The sequence below is a fragment of the Hippopotamus amphibius genome, chromosome 7, assembly GCF_030028045.1.
Source record: "Hippopotamus amphibius kiboko isolate mHipAmp2 chromosome 7, mHipAmp2.hap2, whole genome shotgun sequence".
NCBI classification, from domain to species: Eukaryota; Metazoa; Chordata; class Mammalia; order Artiodactyla; family Hippopotamidae; genus Hippopotamus; species Hippopotamus amphibius.
The window spans coordinates 45414673-45433466 of NC_080192.1; the positions used below are offsets into that span (position 1 = coordinate 45414673).

General features: G+C 34.5%; 1 protein-coding gene across 3 annotated transcripts in view; it reads left to right on the forward strand.

Annotated features, from left to right (window-relative positions):
• The window catches only part of ZFC3H1 (zinc finger C3H1-type containing), a 49365-nt gene extending 31139 nt beyond the window's left edge, over nt 1-18226 (forward strand). For 2 of the 3 annotated variants that reach the window (XM_057741630.1, XM_057741631.1), the window contains exons 20-35: nt 124-243; nt 1156-1339; nt 2652-2838; nt 4183-4371; nt 5019-5256; nt 7881-7986; nt 8072-8270; nt 8863-8957; nt 12580-12690; nt 12951-13055; nt 13187-13352; nt 14467-14567; nt 16096-16197; nt 16833-16872; nt 17142-17204; nt 17335-18226. In XM_057741630.1, the coding sequence (XP_057597613.1) occupies nt 124-243; nt 1156-1339; nt 2652-2838; nt 4183-4371; nt 5019-5256; nt 7881-7986; nt 8072-8270; nt 8863-8957; nt 12580-12690; nt 12951-13055; nt 13187-13352; nt 14467-14567; nt 16096-16197; nt 16833-16872; nt 17142-17204; nt 17335-17472 (2144 nt within the window). In that variant the 3' untranslated portion in view covers nt 17473-18226. The remainder of the gene's footprint in view (nt 1-123; nt 244-1155; nt 1340-2651; nt 2839-4182; nt 4372-5018; nt 5257-7880; nt 7987-8071; nt 8271-8862; nt 8958-12579; nt 12691-12950; nt 13056-13186; nt 13353-14466; nt 14568-16095; nt 16198-16832; nt 16873-17141; nt 17205-17334) is intronic. The other variant, XM_057741632.1, reaches the window with a different exon arrangement.
• The last annotated feature ends 568 nt before the right edge of the window (nt 18227-18794 follow it).

Sequence of the window (18794 nt, forward strand, 5' to 3'; positions counted from 1 at the left end):
CATATATATCATTTCTGAGTAACATGATAGAATAAATTTAGCTTTTTTTGAGTACTGTTTGGGTATCCTTCAAAACTATAAAAAACTAGCCCTTTTAACTAAGTCTTCTCCTGTCTACTTTAGCACCTCCATTTACAACCTACAAAGATAAAAGAAAGTGGAAGCCAAAGTTTTGGAGAAAACCTATTTCAGAGAATAATTTCAGTAGTGATGAGGAACAGTCTACAGGACCAATTAAGTATGGTAAGAAGTAATTTAAGATCCACAATCATTAAATTGTGGTGTTACATCTTTGTGTAACACTTTGCTAATCTTTAGATGTAATCTACTAGCCTTTTAAAAACTTCTGTTTTTAAAAAACAATGACGCTGCTTGGCGTTTAAGGCAATTAGGTCTTCCTTATGCAAGACTGCCCCTTTTATTGCAGGATGTTTTGTTTTCATGGCCCCTGCCCAGTAAATGCAAGGATCACTCTTTACTAAATGTGACAACTTTAAATATTGCTAAACCTACTTGAGTGGGAAGAGGGGAGCAGTACTGCTCCCATGTGAGAATTATTACCTGGCCTGTGTCCTTCTGGAGAGCAGGAGTTCTGTTTTGTTTCATCTTTGAGTCTGTGTTTTCTGACATGCAGTAGGCTCACAGAATGAATGAATTAAATGAGTGAACAAAGTTAATATATGAATGAGTGCCTTATTGTCAAGCACATCTTGCATTATAATCTGAAGTCTGGATAATTTAATTGTTTACTATTTGTGGATAAGCAAATATGCTCTCATGTACTTATTTACATTAACACCTTTTCTCTAATTTAGATGCAGTGTAATAAATCATCTTCATGAATTATAAGTTTCTCTTAAAACTTGATGAATGTGAATTATCAGTTGATGTCATTTACCATTAGAGTAGGGAGTTCATAATTTTGGTTTGCCCAGCAGAGTCCTAGTTTATATACCTGTCATCCTGGCATAATTTTTAATAACACCCCTTTTTACTCTTAGAAGTGTCCTGGTTTGAACAATAAACTGTATGATTGCTCTGTCTTAAAGCTATGAGCTTTAGAGTTTTAGATTATTTTAAAGATGAGGCCAGTTGTTTTTTCTTGTGTCTGTGAATTTAGAGAAATTGTGAAGCTAATAGTACTCTTCCTTATAGCCTTCCAGCCAGAGAACCGAATAAATGTTCCAGCTTTGGATACAGTTGTCACTCCAGATGATGTCAGATACTTTACAAATGAGACTGATGACATTGCTAATTTGGAAGCAAGTGTGCTTGAAAATCCTTCTCATGTACAACTTTGGCTCAAGCTTGCATACAAGTACTTGAATCAAAATGAGGGGTAGGTCCCCTTCTAATCTTTGGTAAACTGTTGCACATTTATATTTTTATGTTTGAGGTTTATTTCATCTCTGGTAATCAAGTTTCCTTCCTAGTATCAGTGGAGTCTTTGTTTTTTGACAAAGCCAAAAGCACTTATTGTTTAAAAGCTATTAGAAAAAGTTTAAGATTAGATCTTGAGTTATGTGCATGGCTTAGTGTATGGGTAATAAATTAGCACAGGTTTTAACTTAAGTAGGCTCTTATTTCAAAGTAGTATCAATTAAAACAAAGTAGTATCAATTAAATTCCGAGTGGTCCAATAATTAATCATTGGGTTTTTTAATAAGCCAGGTAGTAATGATCTCTTAATAAAATTATGATAAAGTCACAGTGGAATAGGTTAAATTTTATGTTAATTTTCATTTGGAGATTTAAAGCTTGTCTAAGGAGCTTTAAATTCTGGTGAATTGACTTTTTTCTGTGTTTGGTGTTATGTGTATTCAAATAAGGTAAATAGTAATTTATCTCAAAAATGACATTTTCATTATATAATTGTGTTTTCTGACTCCTACTTGTGGATAGAATTGCCAGAAATAATCTTTTATTACCAGGGGTAATATTTATTATTTTAATTTTAGAATTATAATTGTCAGGTGTTTGTTTTTTGTTTTTTAAACAGGCTATTCTATCTTAAAACTCAGTGTAAAAACTTTTTTAAGGTAGTACACATACCTGAATATGGTACTTATTTAACTTGCCTTGTGTGTCATTTTCATGTTAATAGGATAAGTTACAGCGTTTTCTTTTCTGACTCATTTACTGAGCAAAGGCCAAAAAAACTCTACATTATTTTATGAATAGGGTCATGAGAGACAGTTTTCTTCTCTAGAAGACAGCAAGCCCTTGACTGTTGAAAAGAACTATTATATTGAAAGCTTTGATTATTTTGTTCTGGCAGTAGCTGGCCTTGAGGGAGAATTGTTTAACTTTTCCCATTCCCAGACCAGTGTAAATCATAAAAGGTATTGCTGAATATGGACATAAAGCACATTTGAAGCTGATAATCTAGTGGTTTTATAACACTGTGTTTTTATCTGGTAAATGAGCATTGAACATCCACTTAAAGGGGGTTGTTGGGTCAGTGGGAAATCTGACCTGTTTTGGACAGATGTGATTTAAAATCTTAATCTGCCTCCCTTTGTCATAGGTGATTCTAGCTTGGTATGTTCTAATAGAAAATGGAATTAAAAAGTTGACTTATTAGACAAGACTGATTTAAGAAGTATTTTCAAGCATTAAAAAAAAGCTCTTGCTTTTTCTTTCAAACGTAGGCTGTGTTCAGAGTCCTTGGATTCTGCTTTAAATGTGCTGGCTCGAGCTTTGGAAAACAACAAAGACAATCCAGAAATTTGGTGCCATTACCTCAGATTGTTCTCAAAAAGAGGAACCAAGGAGGAGGTGCAGGAAATGTGTGAAACAGCTGTTGAATATGCTCCTGATTATCAAAGTTTTTGGACTGTGAGTAGAAAAGATAAAGGGGGTGTGTGTGTGTGTGTGTGTGTGTGTGTGTGTGTGTGTGTGTGTGAGATCAGTAATTCTTTAGGTCATCTTACATATTGATGTATAGCTTTAATAGATCATATGTTTTGTCTGCATATACATATAATAATAACCTTATTTTCACTGTCCAATAACCTCAAAACCACTTCTCTGGGTCAGGATTAATTTAGACTAAACAATACAGTATTTAGTGAAGAGGTGATTTGTTGTTGTTGTTGTTGTTGTTGTTTACTTTATTGGTAATGAGAAAACATAAACATTTAAAAACATTTTACACTTACCTATTCTTAAGCAGTTTTAGTTTGAGCGAAGTTAAGTGACTTTTTTGCTAAGCACCGGAAGATAATTAAAAAAATTTTTTTTCCTGCTTGTATAACATTTTCATGAAAGCCAGGAAACATTTTGGTCTTTTTATTATATGCCCTCATTATGTATGGAAATAATCTTATATGTAAATCATGCTAATATCGAACCTTGCTGTGTTAAAAAGATTTGGTCAAAAAGTGGGTTTTTCCTCATTCTCTGAGAAAATGAGATGTTTCTTACCCAGGCTTAAACTTAAAATTATAATTAATCCACTTATAAAATAAATATTCATTAATATGTGAACTTTTACCAGCTGAACTCAGAAACTGTTAGATTCAGATGAACTTTCATATAAACCTATTACTGTCAGATCTATCATTTACTTGCTAACTAAAATTCAAAACAGATAGATTTGGTATACCTTAATGAATGAACTTGCCTCTTTCTTACTCTCCTAACTCACTGAATAGATTTAGACTTGTACCTGCAGCCTTGTACAAAAGTTAATGCCACAAATTATAGAGTGTAATGTTTTTCCTTAAGTTGTTTGGTCTTTAAAGGACCTCTTAATTTCTTGATTAAGTCTTTTATTTTATCACATATTTCTTACATGAATGCTGTTCTCAAAATTTTTATACAGTCACACACCTGAGCAATTCAAATTATGTGATCATAAACATGAGCTTTTGGAGATCCATCATGGTCTTACTGCCATTTATTGATTCAAGGAAAGGAGAGGCGAAATTGCTTCAGTGATAATTCTAAGAGTATATCTGTATTGTTTTAGTTTTCATCTGATTCCACTTTCCAATTTGTGGTAGAAGGGGAAATCTAGGTCATAATACTGGAAGATGGGTTTATACATATTTGTAATTATTCTTTTTATAGAAACTGAATTTTTGATATGTGACAGTTTCTTAATGAAATGTGAAAAACCTGTACTTTAAAGATTATTCTTATGAAGCAGGAGTAATCATGTGAAATCTCTTTGGGCAGTTTCTGCACCTAGAAAGCACCTTTGAAGAAAAGGATTACGTATGTGAGAGAATGGTGGAATTCCTAATGGGAGCAGCCAAGCGGGAATCATCAGATATTCTGTCCTTTCAGCTTTTAGAGGCTCTTTTGTTTAGAGTTCAGCTACACATATTTACTGGAAGATGCCAAAGTGCTCTTGCAGTTTTGCAGGTAAACATTTATTATACCATTTAATGACAACCCGTAGAGAATATTTTAAAGATTTAAAACGGTACAGGTTGCATTGTTTAATGATAAGGACACAGGCTTTAAGATTTGAATCTTTGTTTGCCACTTGCTAGTTAAGTTGTGTGAATTTGGGTACGTTTATGACCGTTTCCTCCTTTGCTTATTTGGTAGGGATAATACCTTCTTTAGAGTGTTTATGAGGTTTAAATGAGAATAACATTTGTTGAGTGCCCACTAGAATAAACTCCAGTATTCAGACCATAAGGGGAAAAAATTAGTCCATGGTGAAAATCTTCTGCATGGGTGTGGTGGGGCTTTTTGTTTGTTATTTTTACTGTTTTTATCTTACTGGATTTTGAATATCAAGACACTTAAAATGTACAAATAAATTTAACCTTTTCATTAATTATGTCATAAACCTTAGCATAGTAAAAATTATGTTAATCTAGTATTGATATCTCTAAAGAGTTTTTTCATTTAAAAAATTGGCGACTATCAAAATTTTGACTTAGGTATTTAAGAACCATGCCAAAGAAATAAAACACTTTTAATCTTCTTTGCCTTTACAGTTGAATCTTATTAGGAATATTTTTTAAAACACCTTCAGATTATTTTTCCATTTTACCTAGAATGCATTGAAATTGGCTAATGATGGAATAGTAGCTGAATACCTTAAAACAAGTGATCGATGTTTGGCATGGTTAGCCTACATACATCTTATTGAATTCAACGTTCTCCCTTCAAAATTTTATGATCCATCTAATGCCAATCCTTCAAGAATTGTTAACATAGAACCATTTGTAATGCCGTGGCAAGCAGTCCAAGATGTAAAGACTAATCCTGACATGTTGTTAGCAGTATTTGAAGGTAAGTATAAATGTTTATAAATTATTTAGAACATCAACTTACCACTTATTATGATTCTTCATAATTAAGTGAAACAAATTTATGTATTGCAAGTTGAAGTTTTACACCTTATTATATAAATGCTTAAAAAATTAAAAGTTGAATCAGGTAAGATGGGCATTGGCATCTATGAAAGCCAGGAACTGTACTATGTTACATATTTAATTTTTCTGATTATGGCAAAGGATATCAGCTAAATATCTATATAATATAGCATATTTACATTGGTTTAATGAGTTGATTGAATCATAGAGCCAGGTAAATTTTGTAAAGCAATCTATCAAGGTGAAAGTTAAATGATAGTATCTTATTTTTTCAAGTATTTAATATTTTCTCCATCAGTTAGTGAGTTTGATTCCTCTGTGTGCTAACCAAGGTATCTGCTTTGGAACATATATAAGATATAAAGTCTGTTCCCCTTCTTATAAGAAATACATAGCCTAGTCAGAAGATAAAATTTATACATCTGACATAATTAATAAACATGAGGCCATATAACTGTCTATTAGTATATAGTCTAAATTCTGTGCTTAGAGAAGAGACTGGGATCTGGGATTTAGAGAATTATACGGTATTGAAGCTGGACTTTGAAGCTTGACTATGATGTAATTTACATGGTGGGCATCCTCCTGAAAGATGGAACTCTTGTCTTATTTTTATATTTCTCAAGGGCCTGTAATGTCTGGCAGTGTACTGAGTGCTTAGTAAATGTTCATTGAGTAAACTAGGGAAGAAAGGAAGTAAAAGGATATTCCTGTTAGGGGAACTAAGTAAACAAAAAGCAACAAGTAGATAGGAATTGGTGCAGTGGATTTAAAGGGAGATTAGGACAAGGGAGAGTCCTTATCAAAGTGAGACTTTTGTGCTGGAGAATAGTAGAAATTAAGCTTGATAAGTGGAATGATACCAGATTTTCAAGAACTTTGTGAGTGTGGTAGGCTTGATGGCAATAGAGATTCTCTAAGAAAGAAAAAAAGAATATGCTGGAGAGAAATGATGCAGAAGGTAGGGAAACCAACTAGAAGCTGACAGCCATAACTGAGGCAGTAAAAATAACCTGGGAAAGGGAGAGTATTTTATTGGAGACATTTTAAGTTACCACATAGAGGTATAAGGGACAGATTAAATGTCAGGGAAGAAGAGAAAAAGTGGTCAAAGATGATTTCAGGGTTTTGAGACCAGGAAAAGGAAAGTGTACTAATAGAAAACTGGTGAATTGGGAAGACTAATTTTGCTAATAGGAGTGGTGTTTGTGAATGATAATTGGTCATCCAAGTGGAGATGCTTGTTGGCAAAAGGAAATAAGGAAGTGCACCTTAAATGGACAATTATGGATAGAGAAATGGATATGAAAGTTATCAACATAGAAATTATTGTATTATATAAGGCTTTACAGTTTTTTTAAAAAGATTTATTTATTTTATTTATTTGTTTATTTTTGGCTGCATTGAGTCTTCACTGCTACACGTGGGCTCTCTCTAGCTGTGGCGAGCGGGGGCTACTCCCTGCTGTGGTACACGGGCCTCTTAGTGTGGTGGCTTCTCCCGCTGCAGAGCACTGGCTCCAGGCATGTGGGCTTCAGCAGTTGCAGCACATGGGCTCAGTAGTTGTGGCTCATGGGCTCCAGAGTGCAGGCTCAGTAGTTGTGGCACACAAGCTCAGTTGCCCTGCGGCATGTGGGATCCTCGCAGACCAGGAATCAAACCCGTGTCCCCTGCACTGGCAGGCAGAGTCCCAACCACTGTGCTACCAGGGCAGTCCCGCTTTACAGTTTTTAATGTACTCTCCCAGTAAGTTACTCAAAAGTCAAAGCTATGAGATACTTTCTTTAAGGAAATGGAGATTTTAAAGTATAGGAGTAAGGGGTAAAAGGGAGAATTGAGTCAGTGAATGAGAAAGAGAAAGTATAAATAATCTCTTGGAAGCAGAGACAAGAAGAAATTAAAAAGAAGAGGAAGAATGTTATCAAATGCTAATCAGATAAAATGAATGTAGAGAGAGATTTGTTTAGATAGGATCCTTATAAGTGAACTTCAAAAGTGCTGTTTCAGAATGGCATTCACTTTTAAACTCAGCAAATCTGGGAAGTCATACCACCATTGGGCAAGGTGGAAATGGTGACAGTTGTGCAGAGTGAAACAGTGGAGGACTATTCTCTATAAGAAGTAGCAAGACCAAGTAAAGGACTCTTTACAAAGGGAAAAGTGTTTTGAAGAAGTAAAGAAAAGATCTAGTTTAGGGGGAGATGTTTATATGGCTGTAAATCAGCAGAGCAAGGCCTCTTGAAGTGGGTCAGAGAAAGATGAAAAGATAATTCATGTTTAATTTTTTTGACATAATTTTTCAGGAATTTAGTATAAATGCAAAGGTATTTATTTAGATGCGCGAGCTCATGTTGGAAAGTGAGGGTAAGAGATTCAACTTTAGTTTTGGGAGAAATCTGAAATACCTCCTTTGGGTAAAAGCCAGAAGTTTAGTAAAGGTGAATAAGATATAGTCAAAAAAAGAATAGGCTATCCTAGAGTTTAAATAACAGTCAGATAATTCATTTTATATTTGATTCATGTTGTGATATTTTTGAGTAGATGCGGTGAAAGCTTGCACAGATGAGAGCCTTACTGCTGAGGAAAGAATAGAGGCTTGTGTTCCACTTTACACAAACATGATTGTTCTTCATCAGCTTCTTGGGAGGTAAAACTTAACTGACAAGTGGTTAACTTCATATTAAAAGTTGATTTTTTTCATGTGTTTAGATGTGTGCTTTTTTCTTGTAAAGGTATGAGGCTGCAGTGGAGCTTTGTAAATGTTTATTGGAATCATGTCCCATGAACTGCCAGTTGTTGGAATCCCTTGTTGCTATATATTTGCAAACAAATCAGCACGACAAAGCCAGGGCAGTGTGGCTTACTGCCTTTGAAAAAAATCCTCAGAATGCAGAGGTTTTTTATTATACATGCAAATTCTTCATGTTGCAGGTAAAAAAAAAAAAAAGACTCAATTCTTTTTTTTCATAATTCTTAAATATGATATTTTTATGTTTCACATGTATTCATCCTTTAAGGTATTTCATGCATCAGCCTCTCCAGGATGCTTTTACTGATCTATTTTGCCATTTGCAAAGTGTGTTAGGTATTCCCTCTCCCATGCATAGTTCAACCATTGCACTTAATTATATCACATTGTACTTTTGCTTATAGCTACTTTATACACTATGCTAAGAACGCCTAGAGGGCAGGGACCATGTCTTCTTCCAATTTAGAGCCCCCTTACTCCCAACACCTAGCACAGTGCCAAACATGTAATAGAGCTTAATGCCTGATTGGTGAAATTGGTGAGTGAAGTCTGAGCTTGTGGTATATTGAGTGATAAGCTGTTTAATGGTTAGTTCAACTTGGAGATCAGAATACAGACGTCTTCTCTACCTCCACCTACTCAAAAAACCTAATCTAATCAGTGTTGGGGGGTGGGGTGGGGGCCGGGGAATGGGGGGGGCTTTTCCTCCTTTGAAAGATTTTAATTAAACATTATAAGCCTAATGTATATCCCTCCTCTCTCTTTTGAAAATAGAATCAAGGAGATAATCTTCTTCCAGTTTTGCGGAAATTTATTGCATCCTTCTTTAAACCTGGGTTTGAAAAGTATAGTAACTTAGATCTATTTCGGTAAGTTTGTGGAACTCTTTGATTTGTAGAGGAATGAGAAATACTGTAGCTCAGTGGAAAGATTACCAATTTTTTGGTGGATTGATTATATTTAGACTAATTTTTTTTAAGACACCTGAATACCCTCTTACAGAACCGTTTTAAGTGCAGTAGAATTTAATAAAAATGGACACAAGGTGTAAAATGCTTTGCATTCTGTGGATTAAGAACACTAATAAAGGAAGGTTTATATTAACACCATGGTGATCATTCTGCTTTTAATTATCGTCATTGTTAATTTTAGCAGTTAATACTATAGCAATAAATTATCCTGAGACAATCTCAGTGATTTTTGAAAAAATGAGTTTTTATTTATTGGATTGGTGATTTTAAAGTGAATGTAAATAATATGCCTTTTTAAAAAAAATTCTAAAGAGAACTGCTTTAACTTCTGAAAGGTTGTTGAGTAAGAAGCTTTAGAGAGTTCTTTTCTTAACCATCACTTTCTCAGTAGCTCATATAGAGTTCTGCCTTTATTTACCTCCCTGTGAGTTCTTGTTCTAACAACAGTAAGAGGTCACAGCAGATCGTAAAGGGTGGTTTCTTTGGAGGCTTTTAAAGTTCTCCTTCCTTCTTCCTCCTCATCTCTCTTTAGGGATCAGCAAACTTTTTTCCTTAAGGGCCAGATAGTAAATATTTTAGGCTTGCAAGCGCCATATGGCCTGTCACTACTAGTCAACCCTGCCTTTGTAGCAAGAAAGCAGCCATAGACAGTGTATAAATGAATGGGCATAGCTGTGGTCCAGTAAAAGTTTATTATGAAAATAGGTGCAGTTTGCTGATCCTAAGTAAAACAGCATCAAAAGGAAAATATTTATCATGACATGCTTTTTTAGTGTATGTTGGAAAGAACTGAGAGAAGGAAGGTCTAAGCTGAATATCTCCTGAAAAAATATTCTTGTGGAAAATACTAAGTGAAGATAAAATCTTGGATTTATAAATGCAAGTCTAATGCTTGGATATATTTTTCTTTTCTTAGTTGCTCCCTCCCTGCACCACCGCCGCCCCCCCCCAGCCCCCATATTATTATGGTGTTATAACAGTGTTATATAAAAACATTTTAAAAATTAAGCCATATTTTGTTAAGTCAGTGGTCTATCCACTCTAGAATATTTTGTGAACATGGCAGTTTTAATTGAGACTTGGCAAAAAGTTTGGGGTCACTATTCTTTACCAGATTTTAGTCTTTATATCTGTCCTCTCATGGTAGCCAGTTTATTGACATAGTGATTTTAGTACTCTTCCTGAAAATCATTCTGCTTTGCTACATCTAGATCAATATCTTACAATTAATTAGAAAAGAATAATTTGAAATGGAAATTAGTAGAGAAGAATTAAAGTATTCTGTGAGAAATTTAGAGATTGTTAAGCTTCCCCATGCTTACTTTCTCCCTGTTTAAATTAGATTGCTTTAACATCTCAGGCTTAAGCACAGGATAAATTCAAGGCTGAACCAATCTTATAAAGGCTTGCTGGCTCTGTCTCCCCTTCAGCATGGAGGTAGTTGTTTTAGCTTTGAAGAAGATGCTGCCAGTTTTGTGCCGTGGTCAAAGATCTTCAGATCTTCTTGATGTCAGCTTAATGAAGCAGAATAAATGAGTGTCAATAAAAGTGTGAAAGTGGGTTATCTCCAAATAATTTTCTCATTGTTTACTAAGTCATCTTGCTTTATTAATTTTTTTGTGTAGTCATAATTTATAATTCACCAAGATTTATGAGAAGAAGGTATCCTGTGCTTAGTTTATTTAGATAATTTGAAGTCCTTATTTACAGTGTGCAATTCTGTTAACTTAGGAAATCTTTTTTGAGTCAAATATTAAGATTGGCAGTAAGTGAGAGAGTTTTCAGTATTGCCATACTTAATTGTATTGATATAAATTTTTAAAATTTATAAAAGAGCCGAAGCTTATTAATAGGAGAATTCAGTGCTCTTATTAGGTTCAAAATATTCTTTAATTTCATAAGTAGAAATTGTAAAGCAAAGTACTTAGAACCGTAATATTTATTTAGAATTAGAGTCTGTCATTTCTCTTTCTGTGTAACATTTAGTATATATTTTATACTGTAAAATTTTATGTATAAGATTTACTATGAAGACAGAGCTAGATGGAGTAATTTTTTTTTAAATTTATTTATTATTTAATTTATTTATTGGCCGCATTGGGTCTTCATTGCTGCACACGGGCTTTCTCTAGTTGCTTTGAGCGGGGGCCACTCTTCATTGTGGTGTGCAGGCTCCTCATTGTAGTGGCTTCTCTTGTTGTGGATCATGGGCCCTAGGCGTGTGAGCCTCAGTAGTTGCAGCACATGGGCTCAGTAGTTGTGGCTCACGGGCTCTAGAGCACAGGCTCAATAGTTGTGGCGCACGGGCTTAGTTGCTCCGTGGCATGTGGAATCCTCCCAGGGCAGGGCTTGAATCCGTGTCCCCTGCATTGGCAGGCGGATTCTTTACCACTGTGCCACCTAGGAGGTCCAAGATGGAGTAATTTTCATGTGTTTCAAATCAATTCGAAGATTAGTAGATAACCATGATTTCATTCACCTTATTGGCATAGGGATAGTCTTATATTGATCAATTATCTCTTCTTACTTACCTCAGTTTTCATTTGAGAAAAGTCAGTATTCTTAGAAGTTAAGTGATTAACTCGTGGTAATAGAGCTAGTTATGGCCAAGTCAGGATGATAACCTGACTTCTAGACGTACCATTTCTTCCCTTCTTATGATCCACCCACCCCAGCCCCCATACAGCCTCTCTAGTCCATTAAAACTTAGTCCCTTGAAATAAATTCAATGTGAGCAGTTATACTATGTTGTCATTGTTGAAATCAGTGCATTTCCTTTAAAAACATTGTTTCTGAAGATGCTGGTAATGTTATAGACACAGATTCAAATATATTGGGGGGGAAACCTGAATTACCAAAGTCAAATAGATTTTTTTTACTGATTGACTTTTAGAAGTCAATATCCTAATATGTATTGTGGCTTTTTAAGAGGGAGCTTTTTTTTTTTTTCTTTTTATAGAGGGAGCTTTAATTTGCGGTGTTTCTCAATCGTATTTGATCACAGACCTCTTTTTGACAGGTGCCTTATGGGCCAATATATTATAGAATACACTCTGATAGCATGTCTAAAATTAAATGTATGGTTGTATTTATGTGTGTGTGTGTGTGTATGTATGTATGTGAGGGAGAAATTGTTTTCAGATATCAAGTTTTGTAACTCAAAGGATTTTTTTTTTAATAAGAAAGTACAAATTTGGGGGGAAATTTTAGGTACTTGGTAGTCTCATTTGTTCTGTTTTTAATTAGGTTTAATTAGATGATTATGGTGGTTTGTTGAACTTGGGCTATAAAATTTAAAAAATTCATTTTAGGAAAGGAGTTATTCCAGTAGGAATAAGATAATAAATATATGCTAGAGATGTGACCAAAGTGGTATGGTATACACATGAAAAGAAAGTCTCATTCGCTTATAAAAGTATCTCAGCAAACTTTTAGTTGAAACTGAGTTGTTTTTTTTTAAAGTCTTAGTAATCCATGTGTGCAGAGGCATAATTTCAAACAGTATGATTTTTTTCCTCAGGTATCTCTTAAATATCCCAGGACCACTTGACATTCCAGCCGATTTATGTAAAGGAAATTTTGATGATGAAATGTTTAACCACCAAGTTCCTTATTTGTGGCTGATATACTGGTGAGACATTGTCTACTGTGGAGAGAAATGTTGTATACTAGGCTTGCATTTGTTATTACTGAATTTACTGTGTTAAAATGAACCTGTTAAAGTCATTGAAGCAAAATTTAAGGGATGCTAAGGTTTATACATTATTAAAGAAGAAAGATCAAAAGAAGAATTCCATTGTAATAATATCCGTAATGTTTATACTTTGTCATTCCTTTACCTGATCGAATTGAGCTGTAGACATACAACATTTTCCTTCATTTTGTAAACAGCCTTTGTCATCCTCTTCAATCAAGTATTAAAGAGGCAGTGGAGGCATATGAGGCAGCATTAGGGGTGGCCATGAGATCTGATATAGTGCAGAAGATTTGGATGGAGTAAGTGTAGTTCCTCTTAATAAGAGTGGGATTTGAAATAAGGGGATATGGTTGGGGAAAGGGTGATCAGCTTTCTTGTTAGAGAATTACTGGCTTAATTATTCTAAATTATAATATTTTTCTTTTGGCAGTTACCTTGTCTTTGCCAATAATAGAGCTGCTGGATCCAGAAACAAAGTCCAAGAATTCAAATTTTTTACTGATTTAGTGAATAGATGTTTGGTTACAGTCCCTGCCCGATACCCCATTCCTTTTAGCAGTGCTGATTACTGGTCCAACTATGAATTTCATAATAGGGTAAGAACTTAAAACTTATTTTCCTTAGATATTTGTACAAAAGAAGGGGATTTAAATGATAGCAAAACTCCAGTTTAATATCAAGAAAGCTTTTCTTAGGACCACTTGACTAACATTTACTATTATTCTTGACCATGTTTTCTGTTTATCTCTTCAAAATCTAGGGACAGAGCCCTCTAAGGTTCAGTTAAGATAAAATGTGCATATTGATTATGTTCTATTTAAGAAAATTTAACATTGAAGCAAAATTAAAGAAGAGAGATCAAAAGAAATAATTGTAATAATATCAGTAATGTTTTGCTTGAGTAATTGGTAATTTTACTGAATGAAAAATTCCATAACTTCAAAATAAGTAAGAATGTGCTTATGTGTTGTAGCTGCTCTTTTTACTGGTATTTTGTCAAGCAAATATAGCTATACATAGGACATAAGAAAGCTGAAATCAGATGCTGTTTGGAATTTTAAGAGTAGAATCTGAATACTGAGAATACTGAGTTAAGGTCATCTTCTTATAGGCAGTGAAGCAAAGGGTTTTTTAAAAATTGGTTTATCTTCAGAGACCCCTTTCATTCAGTGCAGTGTAAGCTAAAAGCTCCTACTAAAGCTCAGCATAGACTAAAACATCTCTGTGGTTTATTTATTTATTTTTTGGGTGGGGTGGTCTTGTTGCTAATTGGGATAACCAGTTATTATGCTTTGTACTTCTGTGCCATTCTTTATCCCAGGATCTCAAACCACTTTGTGGACATTAAGTCATTTACACACGGGCATTCCATGAGCAAGATGTGGCAGGTACTATTAGCCCTATGACTTGCCCAGCTATACAGCAAGTAAAGGTAGACTCAGGAATGAAAACCCGGACTCCTGGCTTCTTGTCAGTGTTCTCAGTCCATGGCTCTCATCACTAGACCATATTTCCTAATTCATATTTGGAAAGTCACTAATATAATTAATGGTAGGAACTATAACTCACAGCATCATACATTATTATAATTTATACATTCATGTCTTAAAGACCATTTTGGTTTTCTGATTAAAACACGTAGGTAATTGGATTTCACATGTGTTGCATTCCTTTCCCCTCCCCCCCCCCCCCCCCCCCAAACCTTTACAGGTTATTTTCTTTTATTTGAGCTGTGTTCCAAAGACCCAGCATTCCAAAACCTTGGAACGGTTTTGCTCAATTATGCCAACTAATTCTGGACTTGCACTGAGGTAAGAAAAAAATAAAATTCTCAGCTCAATTGTATACGCTCTTCAGATACAATTATTCTTGAAAACTTGCTACGAACAGTCTGTTCTTTCACTGTTTCCTCATTTTCATTTTCATTTTGGAGTTGTTAAGCAATATGTAGCTATTCATGTAAAAGTCATTGTAAAAATCTGATCACTTCAGAAAACTACAGATTATAAGGGGGCATATAATTCAAGTAAAGTTCACCTGTGTGCCCTAAGCACACACCATCTGTCCATAGTGCATGCATTATAAGCAGTAAGCATGTTTTACGTGGCAAAGGAATATTACTTGAGAGGTTTTTTAATGTTGAAGAGATAAGCAGCCCCCCATATATATTTTGGTTACTGTCACTTATTTTCATATAGGTCAGTCGTTCTCAAATATTAGCATGCATCAGAATCTCCTGGGGTGATTATTTAATACGCAGATTCCTGAGCTAGAGACCTCAAACTGTAATTGATAAACACTTGTCCAGGGATTTCGTACATTCAATCAGAAGATTTCTTAGAGCATTTCTTTGTAGATTTTCTGCTCTGATAGAGTAAAACCCATTTTAACCCTCAAGAATTGCGCTTTTTGATTCAAAAAGGTACCCTGCATACTAATGCTGTGGCCTCCACTTGTGCCTTCACTTCCACTGCATCAGTTGTGCCTTATGTTTCTAAGCTTATTTTATGGATTATAAGGTACCTAAAATAGTTATCAGATATTGCTTTGTGTTTTAGAGTATTTGCATTCCCCTTAGCTTGTATGTGGAAAAAGGTATGAGGTTGAAAAAAATTCAAAGGCCTAAAACTGTGACAAAAATAACAAAATAACGCCATAGCATTTTAAAATAAATATGCTTATTAAGCATGCTAATCTGCCAAAGTTAATTATAGAGATTTGTATTATAAAACATCACCTTTGATAAAACATGTGAAATAGAAAATGTGGTGATGTTTTGACTAGTTCTATAATAATAGGCATTTGGCAATATAGGTAGTTTAATGGTTGGTTTTGTGGGCAGAGTTCCATTTTTGATATTTCTTATTTCCTTATGGTCATCCTTGTCCTTTTTTTTTTTCAGAATAGAGAACTTAATAATTAGTCACTGTACTTATTACATTTTAGCTCAAGAAACATTCACAATTAAGTGTACTGTGTTTAGTAAAGGAAACAATACCAAGAAATTGTGCTAATATATCAATTCATTATTTTAGAAAGTTTGGGAGGAGGGAGCATGTGGAGTGTACTTTGGAGAGAATGCTTTAATATCCTGTAGGAATACATCAGCCTTATTTTAGTTTGTTGCAGATGGTATGGGACTTGACGGGACCTTTTGCTAGTTTGCATGTTTCTTTTCCAGGGTAATTTTTGTAAGAGGCATTCTGCAAATACTTGCTGAATAGCCTTGATGGAATTTCACTAAAAATTATACCTCATGAAACATTCTGCTCATAGAGCTTATTTGGAGTTACCTATACTTGCAATGCTTTTGTTCATTTTCCTGAATGTACTTTACAGGCTACTTCAACATGAATGGGAAGAAAGCAATGTTCAGATTCTGAAACTTCAAGCCAAGATGTTTACATATAATATCCCAACATGCCTGGCCACCTGGAAAATGTAATGCAACAATCATGTACATGTTTTTATACCTATTGCTTTTATTTATAAGGTTTGCTCCAGACAGGTAAATCTGAAATGACATGTTTATTTTCCCCCCTGGAGAGATCTCTACTCTAATTTAGATTTGTTTTTGGCACTTTCTGAGGTTTTATACCAAGAGTGAAGGAGTGCTCATTAACAATTGCTTCTAAAAGCAAAATGGATAGTTTTAATTTTCCTTGAAGGAGAACACATAGATAATAGTACTGTTATCAAACAAACAGATCTGTTATACACATTTTAAGACTATCTCTTTTGAAATGCGGGGTTTCCCCCCTCTTATAGTCTGATGTCTTCTTTCTTTTAAAGGTGTTAGTGCCGGTATTTTTTTTTACTAGTGATTATGAATATTTTTCATGAACGTTATATATGTTCAAAACACTGGTCTGCTTTATTATTGTAAAGTTGATAAAAATTGTTGAATTTTTCTTTTCACTATAGGTTACCCTCCTTGGAAGTTTAGCCTGTTACTTTCAGGAAGTTTTGTACTCAGATTCCCACAGTCAGTATTCTGCCAGTGGTAGTATCTCATTTTGTTCAAAGATATATAAACTTTTCTTTTCCCTTTTCTATATTCCTTTTTCTTTTCTTAGAGCCATTGCTGCTGAGATTGTTCTAAAGGGACAAAGAGAGGTAAGCCATGATTGACTATCAGATGGGTTGCTTTTTTTTTTAATAGTTGTTCTGCCCTTTTTGTTGACTTCTCAATTTAAAAGGATTAAAACATAGACGTTAACATCCTAAGAACTGTAAATGTTTGGAAACTCCAAAATCCAACATAACCATTTGGTCATGGTTATAACCATGTTGTTATATTATGAAGTATCATTCAAATAGTTAGGATTTTGAAGGTGTTTTTCACCACATTTCCTGATGAAATTGTATATATATCTATCTTATAGGTCCATCGTTTATATCAGAGAGCCTTACAGAAGTTACCTCTTTGTGCATCACTGTGGAAAGATGTAATGCTTTTTTATCTTTTATTTCATCTTGAAGTTTTCCTATAAATTTTCTGCATGTGCCATGTCCATTGATGTGGTAATGCTCAAAATCTAGCTAAGTCTTACTTCTATACTTCCCTGTCTTTTACAGCAACTCTTGTTTGAAGCATCAGAAGGAGGTAAAACTGATAACCTGAGAAAACTAGTTTCCAAGTGCCAAGAGATTGGAGTCAGCCTAAATGAGCTCTTAAATTTAAACAGTTACAAAACAGAAAGCAAGAATCACTGAACACTGGGTGCAGTCAGTTCTAAGTCCTTATAATAATTGCCAAAATTATTTGAATGATCCTTCAAGATTAGGCTGATCCCTGGCTAAGGTCTGTGTAAGACAGACAAGCGTTACTGATCATATCAAGTCCCCTACAATATCCTATCCTCAAAACCGGAAGCAATGAACATGACCCTCTTCGCTTGGATAAATGAACTTCCTGTTTGGCCTGCTTCTAGGCCCTGCCAGATTCTCATAACATCATGTACGTAAGTATAGTTCCTCAAAGTGACTGACATTTATTTTCATTTTGCTTTGTTTTTGTTTTTATTTTTTACTTTTCCCCCTTCCTTTACGTTGTGCTATTCCTGATTCACTTGACACTCTCTGATGCCTGAGAGATTCTTGTTTGGGATTTAATTTCCAGGGCTGTGTTTACAGTAAAAAGCCGGCAGTCCCTTTTAGTTTTTCCTCTTTAAACCTTTTGAGATTCTTCATTTCAGGATTTAAAACTTAAGCAGTCCATCTTAAGGAAAGTGTAACTGCCATGGCCACAAGTCTGCTAGTTGCACTTGAATGCTCTAACAGGGTTGTTTATTGCCCTTTCTACGTTCTGGACTCCTTGCCGAGACTGTTTAACTTGAAGATTAAAGAAACTATTGCAAATGCCAGTGCATCAGAACCTAAGAGTGGTCAAATATTATGTGCAATTTTTTTGTAAAGAAATTTTAATTTATAATAAAGTTTAACAGTTTAAAGAACAGTTAATATTTGAACTGCTTTGTATTATGATACTACTTTGTAGTATTAAAATTGTTTATAAAAATATTTTTAATATAAGTTAACTTTTTGAAAAATGTTGCTGTCTTTATTCACTTTTCACATTCCGGTGGGAAAGGGTTGAAGTAGGAGATATGGATATTCACTATATCAGTACTTTCTTATCTTGAACCCGTCTGCTTTCCCATAAAACATTCCAGTGTCTTTTTAAATTCACAGGAAGATGGGTCCTATTCTGTTTTGGGGACAGTGAACATATAGGTTTGCACCACCATTAAATTCCTTGTTCTTAGGACCATGGTGTTTAGAAAGTATCTCCCAATTATAGTTTGAATGATTTGCTTAGTAACGCTCTGTCTTATGTTGAATATCAATATGACCAAATGTAAAGGAGACTTTTTGTTGGGTTTTTTGTGTTTGGTAGAAAAATTGTTAATGATGCATACGCTGCCACAAATCTGGTCTTACAGCTACAGTGCAATCTAGTTATTGAAGGCAGAGCCACAGCCCCATGAAATACTAGGTAGATTTGTACATCTGTACATGTTTATAGTGCTTAGTTA